This window comes from Phocoena phocoena, chromosome 9 (genome assembly GCF_963924675.1).
Source record: "Phocoena phocoena chromosome 9, mPhoPho1.1, whole genome shotgun sequence".
Classification (NCBI taxonomy): domain Eukaryota; kingdom Metazoa; phylum Chordata; class Mammalia; order Artiodactyla; family Phocoenidae; genus Phocoena; species Phocoena phocoena.
In genome coordinates this window covers 88,283,839-88,295,439 of record NC_089227.1, presented here as the reverse complement: position 1 = coordinate 88,295,439, position 11,601 = coordinate 88,283,839, and the positions used below count along the sequence as shown (strand labels likewise).

At 53.8% G+C, this 11,601-nt stretch overlaps 2 protein-coding genes across 2 annotated transcripts; one reads left to right on the top strand and one right to left on the bottom strand.

The window, feature by feature from the left end:
- The first annotated feature begins 5,193 nt into the window (after nt 1–5,193).
- On the top strand, nt 5,194–7,461 carry CYREN (cell cycle regulator of NHEJ). Its single transcript, XM_065884312.1, has 3 exons — nt 5,194–5,327; nt 6,279–6,354; nt 7,213–7,461. Exons 1-3 carry the CDS (start codon nt 5,194–5,196, stop codon nt 7,459–7,461), a joined length of 459 nt encoding a protein of 152 aa, XP_065740384.1.
- A 1,604-nt stretch (nt 7,462–9,065) lies between these two features.
- Nucleotides 9,066–9,602, bottom strand: TMEM140 (transmembrane protein 140). The gene has a single exon (XM_065884374.1). The coding sequence runs from the start codon at nt 9,573–9,575 to the stop codon at nt 9,066–9,068; it is 510 nt and encodes a 169-aa protein (XP_065740446.1). The 5' UTR covers nt 9,576–9,602.
- Between the last annotated feature and the right edge of the window lie 1,999 nt (nt 9,603–11,601).

Genomic DNA, 11,601 nt, shown 5'->3' with positions numbered 1-11,601 from the left:
CGTCACTTCCCTAAGTTTGAACAAAGCCGGCCTCCAGCGCCCTCTGCTGGTGAGTGGCCAGAGGACAGGAGCAAGTCGGCCAGGTGCCGGCCTGGAACCTAGGGTTCACACCATCCGCGTGTGTCCACAGCCCGGCCCTTTGCTCCCTGGCTGGGGTGGGACCTTGAAGAGGCAGATGCCCTCACAGGGTGGAGAGGAACAGGAAAATGACTCCGTTCTCCCACTTGCATTTCCACCTGAGGCGGTGGGATTCCAGGCCTGGACCTGGGGCTCTGACACTTGACAGGGGCAGTTTGTCACCAAGCTGCTCAGAATAGTTGTTGCAGAGGCTCCAGCCCAGATCCGGGGTGCAGGTCTGGTGTGGGAGTGCTCCCAGTTACCTACTTTTGGAAAATCATGAAGAGATTGGTACTAAAGCTTTGGCTCTGATCTGCTGGGAGTTGGGAGGAAAGCAGGGAGGTGTTTATGTGGCTCAATTATGAGATAACACCAGAGACTTAGTGATAAGTAGTTACTTACACATTGTTACCCATTTCCACCTGGTAATCCTCCTTCAGATGAACAAACTCAAGACTTTTCCATTTATAATTTTTCCCATCATCTGCATTGAATGAGCAACCTTATTGATCTCTCCCAGTGATTCTGTAGGACATTTAAAAAGTGGTCATGTGTTTCATTTGAGTGAGAGAATTCATTGTTTAGCTTTTCCTCTCTCCATCTCGAAGTTTCTGTCTTACTGCCCATTCTCTCCTCTCAATACGGTCTCCACAGTTTGCTGAAATGTCTTTAAGGTTTGTAGAAAACAGTTGAAGAGCTGTCTCTTCTCTCATTTCCTTTATGCTCTGGGTTGGATACCTGTCTCCCTCTTGTTTTGAGCTTGGCTCATAGCTAATGTGACTGAGGCTCCACCAGGAGGGATTGAGGTGGGGCTTCCACATCACTTTGAAGCTGCCTAAAAGCACAAAACCAAAACACCATTAACCTCTGACCTTTTGAAATTAGCAAGTACGATATGTGCAGGGGGCCACCCTGTCCCCTCCTGGCCTATCTCTCTCTGACCTCCACCCCATACTGAGTGCTTGTCAGCATGCATTCATCCTGGTGTTCCTCCCTGTCCCACTTCCTCACCCCTCCAAGATGAGCTCTCATCCTCCAATAACGCATGTCAAAACTTAAATTCAGGGCTTCCCTGGTGGCGCAGTGGTTGAGAGTCCGCCTGCCGATGCAGGGGACGCGGGTTCGTGCCCTGGTCCGGGAAGATCCCGCATGCCGTGGAGCGGCTGGGCCCGTGAGCCATGGCCGCTGAGCCTGCGTGTCCGGAGCCTCTGCTCTGCAACGGGAGAGGCCACAACAGTGAGAGACCTGCGTACTGCAAAAAAAACAAAAACAAAAACTTAAATTCAGGGACTCCCCTGGTGGCTCAGTGGTTAAGAATCTGCCTGCCAATGCCAGGGACACTGGTTCGAGCCCTTGTCGTGACCTCTAGGAAGATCGCACATGCCGCGGAGCAACTAAGCCCGTGCACCACAACTACTGAGCCTGCGCTCTAGAGCCTGCGAGCCACAACTACTGAAGCCTGCGCACCTACAGCCCGTGCTTCGCGACAGGAGAAGCCACCACAATGAGAAGCCCGCGCACCACAACGAAGAGTGCAGCAATGAAGAGCCAACGTAGCCAAAAAAAAAAAAAATTCGCATCTTCACAATACCTGCTTGACATCTACCCGAGAATGCCAGCAAGACTCCTCCACTAGCTTGGGCAAGGGCAACTAGATGAAAACCATCAAGCCAGTCCAGCCTCAGGCCCCCAAGCCTGCGCAGGTGTAGCCTGGCTCTGGGCTGGGCTGTGCGAGAATGGTGAGGTGCATTCGCCTAGTCCTTGGGACCTGTGTGCGCTTGCCTGCTTCTGCTCCAAGACCTCAGACTCCCTGAACTCAGCATTCAAAATGCTTCAGGAGCTGATTCCCACCCATTCAAATCCCACAGCTGGGGTTTCTCATCCCTATTTGGCCTTTCACACAAAGTTTTTTATGCAGTTGGGTTTCCTGCTCCTCAGACCCCATTTTTCGGCTGGCTATGGGAGAAGGTTTTTGAGAAAAAGGTGGAGGGAGTGGTTCTCATAATGGCAAGTGTTCTCTGTTCCTTTATTAAAACAAAATGATGCATTTCCACCCATCAGACTTGGATTTGTCCTGGCTCACAGACCGTGGGAGCAGAGGACCCTAGAGGTCAGTGATTTTGGAACCTTTAGGGAATCAGAGGAGAAGCAAATCCTGCCTGGAAGGGTTGGCCTCCTGAAGAGGCTGGAGGCAGAGCCCAGGTTCAGCCCGCAGCTAAATTACCCCAATGCACAGCAGGTTGGTTTTGTGACTTGAAATCACTGATTTACTCCTTAAGCCTTGATTGATTTAAACTTTCCTGTACCAGCCTACTTCCCTAGGATTGAGGATTAGTATGGGGTGAAAATGCTTTGCAGAAACCAAAGGCACACACAGTTGGAAGTGAGAACTCCTGGCTCTGGATTCTCCAAACTCTGGATCACACTCCCCTATCCTGCACCTGTAGCATATGGAGAGTAATTATTCTATTATTAGCTGATTTGTTGTAAGTCACATTTCAAATGGCTGTCTTGATAATTTTGCATTTTGGGGGGTAGATGGTTGGTTCTGATCATCCTTTTGCCTCAAAATGTGGTAGAAGTTTCACCATCTGCACTTGTCCTTGTGTTTTTAGTGATGTGTGCCACCTGGGTTTTTTTTTTTGTCTGTCTTTTAAGCTACTTCAACCTGTGTGATTCTAAGTTAAACTAGATGCTAACTCCAGGTGTAAACTGCAGTGCTCAGCATCAGGCTAAAAGCAAAGCAGTGAGGACATCTGGGCAGCCTCGTGGAGCAGCCCTGTTCACAGAACACCTCTGGCCAATTTGAAATGTAAACAGAATCTTTAATTTCCCTTCCTGCAGCGGGGGGTGGGGGGCTCACCTTGCACCCCCCTTGCCTGGGAGTGCACGCCTCCAGCAGGGAGCACTGCGCCTCTGCCCTTCCCCAGCAGAGCTTTCAAAAATGCAGATCCCCTCCCCCTAATTTCTGGTGGGGGCGAGGGCTGGGAATTGACACTTTAACAGAGTCTATCCAGCAAGCCTCAAATGGAGCCACGTTTGGGGACTGTTAAAGAAAAAATATTGTTAAAAATTATTTATGACACTTGTTAAAGACAAGTAAGACAAACTTTATTCGAGGGGGCTACTCAGTAGGGTTTTGCAGTGGGGGCGAAGTTGGGCTCAACTCCCAATACAAGGAAAAGTGGCGGGGGGGGGGGGGGTCGGTGGATGGATGATTATTAACAGGAAACATAGGAGTAAGAGGGGATTCTGGCTAAATTGACCTAACAGGATTTTTGCTGAGGGCGGCCGGGTGATTAGACACCACCTGGAAGATGGTGGCGGGTGAGGATCAGATGCGGGGGATGGGTGGACTTTGGTTAGATCAACTTAGCAGTATTCTTGCTAAAAATGGACAATTTGGAGATGCACACGGAAGTCCAGAAGTCAGGGCCTAGCTGAGAAGAGTTCAGAGAGGAGCCCGACCTGGATGTGGTCAAGGAGAGACTGTCAGGACCCGGGACAGCGGGGCCGGCGTCTCCCATCAGCTAGGGAGTCAGGGCTCCACAGCCAAGGGCGCAGACAACGCGATCTGCCGACAGGGGGCGCGCCCGGGCCTCCGCGCCCGCGGGCAGCCGGAAGCCGGAAGTGCGGGGACGCGGCCGAGCCGGGGGAAGGGTCACGGTGCGCGCGGGGTCGGAGCCCGGCCAGCCGGGCTCCGAGTTCCGTACTACCGCCCAGAATCAGACTCCCGGACCCGCCCCGGAAGCCAAGAAGGGGGCGCGGGCCCGGAGGCAGGAAACCCTGCTGGAGGAGCGCCGGGGACGCGGGCGGTGCTGTTGCCGGTGAGGCTCCGCGTGGTTGTCGCGCGTCCCCCCTCGCCTTCCTCCTGCAGGTCGGCACCGGTCTGGTCGCGCCAGGACGGCGCGGGGTCCCCGAGGGCTGCGGCGGCTGAGAATCGGGAGCTCTGGGCTGGGCACGCGCCCGCGGGGCCGCGCCGGGGCGTCCCAGGCCCTCACCCACCCCCAGCCGGCGGAGTCTGGAGGACCCGGGTGCGTGTCCCGGCCCGCCATTTCAAACTTTTTTGTGACTTTGTGCATACTGCTCAGTCTCAGTTCCTTATCTGTTAAATACGCTTCAGAATATCTATCTCACGGTCAAATCAGTGTATGCACCGACCGCCGCGCTGTTTGTGCCGGGCGGTTAGCGGTGCTCGTTAGATGTGGGAATGAGTATTAGCACCGTTTGAATTTAGGCAGAAGGCGCCCGCAGCTGCCTTCAGGGTTAACTGCTAAGTGGAGGGTGGAGCCCTGCACCCTTTGAGTCACAGGGTCGGGGCTGCGCTTTAGGAGGAGGGGCTGAGGTGGAATCCAGTGCGGTGGGGAGAGGCCCGGTAAGGTGAGACACTCCCCCCAGCCCGGCGCCCCAGCTTCTGGATTCCTGACCCTACTGCTGGCTGAAATCTGACGGGTCAGAAGTATCTTTGGTGTAAGGGAGTGGGTGTTGGCCGGTGAAACCTCATTGTGAATCAAAATGGCCTTGGAATTTCTTATAACCGCTCCCAGAAGAGGGAATGAGAAGTCTGTGGTTGGGAGAAACAGGGGAGAGATCTTGGAGAGGTGTCTTAAGGGTAGGGTAGTCTGGACACCCTGGGGACCGTGAGCCTCTGCGGTGGAGAGGAGCAGGGGCACCTCCCTCCCTCTTTCCTCCTGGGAGGGTGTTCATGCCCCTCCTCCCGTGTGGAATGGCTCAGTGCAGAGGCTCCTGGAGGCGTTGGGCCTGGCTGCCGGTGGGGTCCCTGGGCCCTGCGTGGAGGGCTGCTTCTCCCTGAGCCCCTCGCCTGCCCCTTCATGCCCTGTGAACAGCACATCTGCATCTCTTGGGCCCTGCCCTGACCAGTAATTTCGGCTGACGCCTGGGAGTATTCTCGCTTATTAGAATTCACTGGTCTTTGTTCTTCTTTGTAGGAATTAAAGCTGGACTCCCATTCAGGACAAACAGACCTATAATTCCTGGTGTGATGAGAGAGTGAGATTTGCTGTCCTGAAGTCATTAAGCTTGGGCCCTGGTTCCTCTTAATGAGAGACTAGGGAGATGGAAGACTTAAAATCTGAGAATAAAAAAAGGGTGCTTCCCGCATGGATGACAGCCCAGGTGGCTGAAAAGAGGACGGTGCAGGTGAAGACCCCCAAGAGGAGAACAGCCACGGTGCCAGTGGCTGCAGCAAGGTGGGGCAGCTTCTGGTCCTCCTGGGGAATTAGGACAAGGGGAGGGATTTGGGGCATCACAGTTGCCGGGGCCCACTCTTCCCGTGTTGGCAGAACGGTGAGGTGGGGTGTTTCAGTCCACAGACCTCTCATCAGCTCTCGGGGGGTGCACAGGAAGTGAGCTGTGCCCTCCCAGACTGGCACCGGCTTCTGCCTCTCTTGGTGAATCTCCACCGCCAGACCCTCACTTGTCAGCTCCCGGATAGCGGCTCCCCATCTCGGGTCACACACACCAGCCAAGCTCTCAGACGCCAGTTGTCCAAATTGCCAGTCTCTTCTCTTGCCACAGAAATTGTGACCATCCGCTGGGCAAGATGAGTGACGAGGTGGTCCAGGCTCCCTGCGGGTAGATCTTCAGGGACAGGTGGACAAGCTATAGGTTACTGTGCCGGCCTGAGATCAGAGGCCGTGGGGTGGGTTAGTTGAATGGTGGTAATGGCGGGGGTTTCTGGGCTGCCACGGAGGGGATGTCCCTGCCCTCTCCCCTCGTGGTCCCAGGCGCTCACTGTCCCTCTCTGCCCTTCCCTTTCTAAGTTTTCTTCATTGGCCAGCCGTGATTTCTGGTCTGTGCAGCCCTCCTTTACTGTGTTCATGCACTGCAGTGGGAATGGGGTGGGTTGTGTCTTGGCTTGTTTGATCTGCTCGTATCCACCGTGTGTGTGAGTTTGACTCTCAGAAGCCGGCCATCGTGCCCTGTTTCCAGATCCTCAGGGGAGCTGGTGGAGGCTGGGATGCCCCACACTGTTGCCCCGAGAACCCCCTGTGCCAGTCACTGGTTACAAGGATGCAGAAGCCACGTTGGTGCCCTGGGGAAGCTGCTGCTCTCACCCCTGGTGGGCAGGCCCTGAGACGCAGCTCTTGCTCTCATTCTCTCCTCCTGGTGCCATCTCTAGCTTTGTGCTTTTCTTTCAGACTTCCTGCCATGAGGACTGTGTACTGCATGAATGAAGCTGAAATCGTAGACGTTGCTCTGGGGATCCTGATTGAGGTAAAGTCAGCTGTGTCTTTTCTTACGACCAGAAACTCTTGGTGGGCAGAAACTAGACCAGGGCCTGGTTCATGCTAATAAAACAGGAGCCCTGCCTGCTGGGGTGGCCAGGAGCCCGCTCATCCGCAGCCCGCTCCCTGGTTGGTGGGCACCCGCTTGGGGCTGGAGATCTGGGAGGGCGCAGCTGTGCGAGGGAGGGCAGCTCTCTCTGTTTGGGTGACTCTGTGCTGGTGGCGTGGGGACGGGACAGAAGTTGTTAACTGCTCATGTTCTCTGGAGGGTCTCAGTCGGGCGAGGTGACTTCTGAGCGCCATACGGAGCACCACGCTGCTGAGTGTCTTGGCTTCCGGAAGCGAATGATAACTGTCCCACTTTAGAGTTGTACTTGATAGTACTTGATAGTTGCTCAGGGACTTTTATATATTCCTATCGCATTTATTCCTTGCAATAACCTGCTGATAGATATTATTATTAGTTCCAATAAGTGATTTGGTGCCAGTAAGGGAGAGGCTAAGGCCCGCACTCGGGGTTCGTCTCCTGTGCTCCTTGCATTCTGTCACCCTGCCTTTCCACGTACATTTATTCTAGTTTTCTTTCCTGTGGCGCTATTCCTCAGGCCCCTGCCCCTGCTTTCCCAAGCTGGTCTCTACTCCTGCACCATCTGAGAAGGGGTGGCGGGGAGGGGAGGGGTCGGGTGAAGGGAGGGAGGGGCCACCTGTGATTTGGGGGCAGGGCCTGACTCGTCCTGTGCTGGCTTGACAGTTGCTTCTGGGCATGTTCTGCGTCACCGACAGATAAACCAGCACGTTAGGGAGTAAACCCCCGTCTGTTTTGCCTGCCACTGCTTCTACTCAGCAGGGCCGAAAACAGGAAAAGCCGTTGGAACAGCTGCCTCTGGCAGGCGCTGATAAGCCAGAGCAGTCCCCGGCCAGCTCAGCGCCGCCGTCCCCGAGTCCCCGCGGGAGCAGAAGCGAGGACAGCGAGGATGAGGACTGTGGGGAAGACGGCCCTCCTCCGGGGCCTGCAGCTTCTGACTCGGCCTGCAGCAGAGAACTCGGGGAGGACCAGGATGCGCTAAAATACGTCAGAGAGATATTTTTCAGCTAAGGGACAAACTTCCAGAACTTTCTGCCCAGAGTGGCTGAAGGAAGCGGGGTTTCCCTCTTGGCCTGGGCGCTGCCCTCAGACTGTCACGGCTTCTGCTCCCAGCTTTGCGCCTCTCTGGGCTGTGCAGACACCTTGGGAAGTGAGGAATCAGAATGAGCTCCCGTTAGAGATCCTCCCTGCACTGCGCTCTCTCCTCGCTCAGAGGGTCTGGGATCCCCACAGTCTGTTGTGTTCAGCTACCTGGTTCCAGGGAGATGAGGTTGTGGTGGTCAATTTACTGGAACCAAAGAGTCAACTTAATAATGTTTAAAGAAAAACAAGTATGGCTGCTAAGTACACTGGAATTCCTACTGTTTGGCCTCCCTAAGGAGGAAACCTATTTTAAAAATAGCCTTCATCACGAGGCGGTCGATCAGTCTGTGAGCCCTTGCTCGTCCAGCCCTGAACCAGACATCCTGCCACAGTGCTGGGCTCCGTCCAGGAGCCTGAGGCTCAGCGTACAGATTAGGAAGCCTCCGACCAATCAGACCTCCTCCCCCCGAGCTGCCACCTTTCTTCCACTTGGTGGCCTCGGCCTTGGTCCCTGGACAGTCGGAAAGCAAGAGTGGGACAGGAACCCAAAGGAGACACCAAGGACAAGACATCACACTAGAGTCCGTGTTTCTGCTTCTGTATTCAATGTGGCTTTTGACAGGCATAGGATGAGGCAATCACGTGCTGTACAGGTTTTCAATATATAGGTGCTGAAAAATATACAAAGTTCCCCAGTGCATGAGTTGTGCTTGTATCCTTTCTGGGCCCCGGGTGAGGGGTGAAGGGATGCAGCATTCACGTGGATGTGGAACCGTTCAGTCCTGTTCACCTTCCTCTCCTGACCAGGGACCCGGTGTCTTCGGCTCCTGAACTCCCAGGTCACGTGCTGGGCGGGATCTGCCCGTTGATCCCCTGCTCTGTCGGGCTTCAGGGAGCCTTCAGGGAGCCGGGAGCCTTTTCAGGGGAACCTTCAAAGCCACCAAGGCTGCTCTTTGTGCCCATGTGTTCTGTCTTCGGTGAACCCCTCAGATTATTCCTGGGCCTTTGGGAGCGTTGTCGGAGGTGAGGGGCTCATCGCGTTCTACCCGCCTTGGATGGAGATGGGGAGCTTGCCAGGCAGGGCCCCCAGGGACCCTGAGGTGTTTCTTCGTAAACCCTCACTGGGTTCCAGTCTGGCATTTGGCAACTTGTACTGGAAATCTGGCCCCGTGACAGGAAGCCTTACCTCCCCATTGTTCTGAGGATAAAGTAAGAATGGCTTGCTCAGATCAGTTAGTTAAAGCAGGAATTCTTGTGACAATGAGCTGTGTGGTTTTAGGGTGACCTTGGGAACCTTAAAAGTCCCAAAGGACGCACAACCCTACACTAAGTGGCCGAGGGAGCCCTGGCCGCCCTTGCTGCCTGTCCTTGACGTCGGGTGCCCTACCCCCTCCGCGGTGGGTCCCGTCTGCTAGTCTTGAGATCAGCATTAGCTATGAAACAGGATGGCTGAGAAGACACAGCAGCCCGTGAATTCTCTGGCAGCTTCTCTGAGCATAGTTCAAACAGAACCCTTGCAATCACGTAAGCCTTTAGACAGAGCTAGCAGCTGTCAAGTTCTTGTCCTTTGCCCTCTGAGGAAACACGACTGTGGCCATAAGCAAGAGGATGAGTAAGCCCTGGGCAACACCCAGAGCTAGAAACCCAGGCCCCAGGAGGGAGAGCCGGAGCCACTTCCATGTGTAGGTGAGGAAGAGGCCCAGGCCGCTGGCCAGCAGCATGGAGGACGTGGCCAGGAAGCCCACGGCCAGCTGCCACTCTCCCTCGTTACTGTTGCACCAGGCCAGGAGGAGAGGCAGGGGCACGAAGAGGGTGAGGACCAGGGCCCCGTACACGCCAAGCCTGGCCAGGGCCAGGCCAACTCGAGGCACCCCCAGGACCTCCAGCTCAGGGAACTGGTGACACTGTAGGGCTCCAGTGCCCTCGTTCCAAAGACAGAAGTTGTAGAACCCAATTCTGAGATTGGGCAAGTCGATAAGGTTGCCGGCCTTCCAGAGGAGAGCAAAGAACAGCAGGAAGATCACTGTGACTGTGAGTGTCATGATTCCCAGGAAGAGCAGTTGGTTACTCCACCTTGACCTTAGGACGGGCATCTTCTCCTGTGCTTCGCAGGGCGCCTTCCTGGGTACCTGCAGGAAGTCATGCTGTGAGTGTCCATTTCTCCCTGTCTCCCTCCCAGTTTATTCTCAAGCTCCTGCTCTCCCTTCTGGAATTCCATGAAAACCTGTGGCAAACTCCCTTCAAGACAGCCAAACCAAAACCAAGACATCTGGGGTAACCTCCAGGCAGGCTCCAGGGGCTAAGTCCTCAGCTGCCTCTCTGGGTTGAGGTCAGGAGGAAGGGCCCACCTGGCAGCTTTGAGGGCGGGAAATATCATAACTGAATGACCTTTGGCCTGAGACTTTGCTGAATCTGATTTTTCCTTAGGATTAATATCTAAAACTGCAATCACTGGGTCAAGGGTAGCAATATTTTTTAGTGATTTTACTGCATTTTGCCAAATTGATCTACAGGAAACTTGCCTTCTCTAGTCCCTCCATAGTATATAGTATCGATATATATAGGATGTACCTTCGTCATCTTTTTGGAAAAATCTTTTCACTAAGTTTTTAATCAGAAGGACTTCTCCAAATTGGCCTCTCAAACAGTAATCTGCATACTATGCCTTTATATTTGTAAATTTGCCAAATACGGAACAAGACAGCCATTTCCATCCTGAAGTGCCTAGGAGCACAGGGCCAGAACACAGAGTGGTGTCCTGCAGTGTGCACCCTGCCAGGGCTGCCTATGGTGTGGGCAGTGCAGGGAGTGGTGGCCAGTGGTGGCCCTGGAGATCAATTTCTGGAGGGACCCCTTGAGAGGTGCAGCCCCTCACCTTTCCCAGAGCTGGCTGGAGGGTCTGCCTGACCACTCCCACACTTGTCCTGCGCGTGGAAAAACAAAGCGTGGTGAGAGGGGGCAGGATGTGGAACAGACTGAGGGGGAGGGCAGCGTCAGGCCATGCAGACTGCTACAGCAAATTACCGTGGACTGGGTGGCTTGTCAACAACAGAGACTTCTTCCTCTCAGTTCTGACGGCAAGTCCAAAATCAAGGCACTGGCCGATTCGGAGTGTGGTAAGGGCTCAACTTTTTGCTGTGTCCTCACATGGTGGAAGGGACCAGGAACTCTCTGGGGCCTCTTTTTTAAGGGCACCGATCTAATCACCTCTCAAAGGCCCCACTTACAAATACTGTCTCGTTGGGGGTTAGGTTTCAACATACGAATTTTGGGGGGACACATGTTCAGTCTGCAGTAGGTGGCTGATGAGAATAAAGATTTATCAGTGACTCCTTTGGCAGAGACAGAAAGATTTACCAGGTATAAAGAGTGTGTTTAGTCCACGGTATTAGATTGGTACGGTAAGTTTTAACCGGCGCAGCCCACGGGATGGGAAAAATTCCCAACAGGAACATAGTTTAAACAGTTTTACATATTAACAAATGTTTGTAAAAGCCTGTATCTCCATTTTTTTTTTTTTTGTATTTCCATTTTTAATGCATTTAGGTATTTCGGGGTGTAGGATGGATTTCCAGGACTGGAATCCGGATTTACACCATTGTGCAGTGGGAAATGAGATTTGACTTGCCTCCATGGTCCAGGTTGGGAGTTGGGGTGCCTTTGTGTAAACGCTCCCTCTTACTTCTCCTATTTCAAGCCTGTTACACTCAGGCTAAAAAAATATATATATATTAAGCTTAATGCAAAAAGATTCCTGGGGCTTCTCAGAGGAGACTGCCTGAGCCACGTCAATCAGCAGCTCCCCAGGCACCCAGGGCCTTTGTTTCTGACTTCCTCTTCTCTCTTGAGGTTTTCAACAGAGAGTGAGACAAAATAAATTGGAGCTAGGAAGCCCATGAGCAGGCGTGTGGAGAAGGTGGTAGTCCTTGATTTACTTCCTCTCACCCTTTTATGCACATAGAATTCAGTCCCAACTCCTATGCCTGGTACGTGAGGCTCACCATGATCTGGTACGGCTTAGAACTTGAACTTGGGTTCTCCAGTGAGGCCCAGCTCCCTTTGGTCTTC

Bases quoted from the DNA above. Each gene is read 5' to 3' on its own strand.
- CYREN (XM_065884312.1), top strand. From the start codon at position 5,194: ATGGAAGACTTAAAATCTGAGAATAAAAAAAGGGTGCTTCCCGCATGG. The intron at 5,328-6,278 runs GTGGGGCAGCTT...CTTTTCTTTCAG, and splicing joins GTGCCAGTGGCTGCAGCAAG to ACTTCCTGCCATGAGGACTG. The intron at 6,355-7,212 runs GTAAAGTCAGCT...TCTACTCAGCAG, and splicing joins CTCTGGGGATCCTGATTGAG to GGCCGAAAACAGGAAAAGCC.
- TMEM140 (XM_065884374.1), bottom strand. From the start codon at position 9,575: ATGACACTCACAGTCACAGTGATCTTCCTGCTGTTCTTTGCTCTCCTC.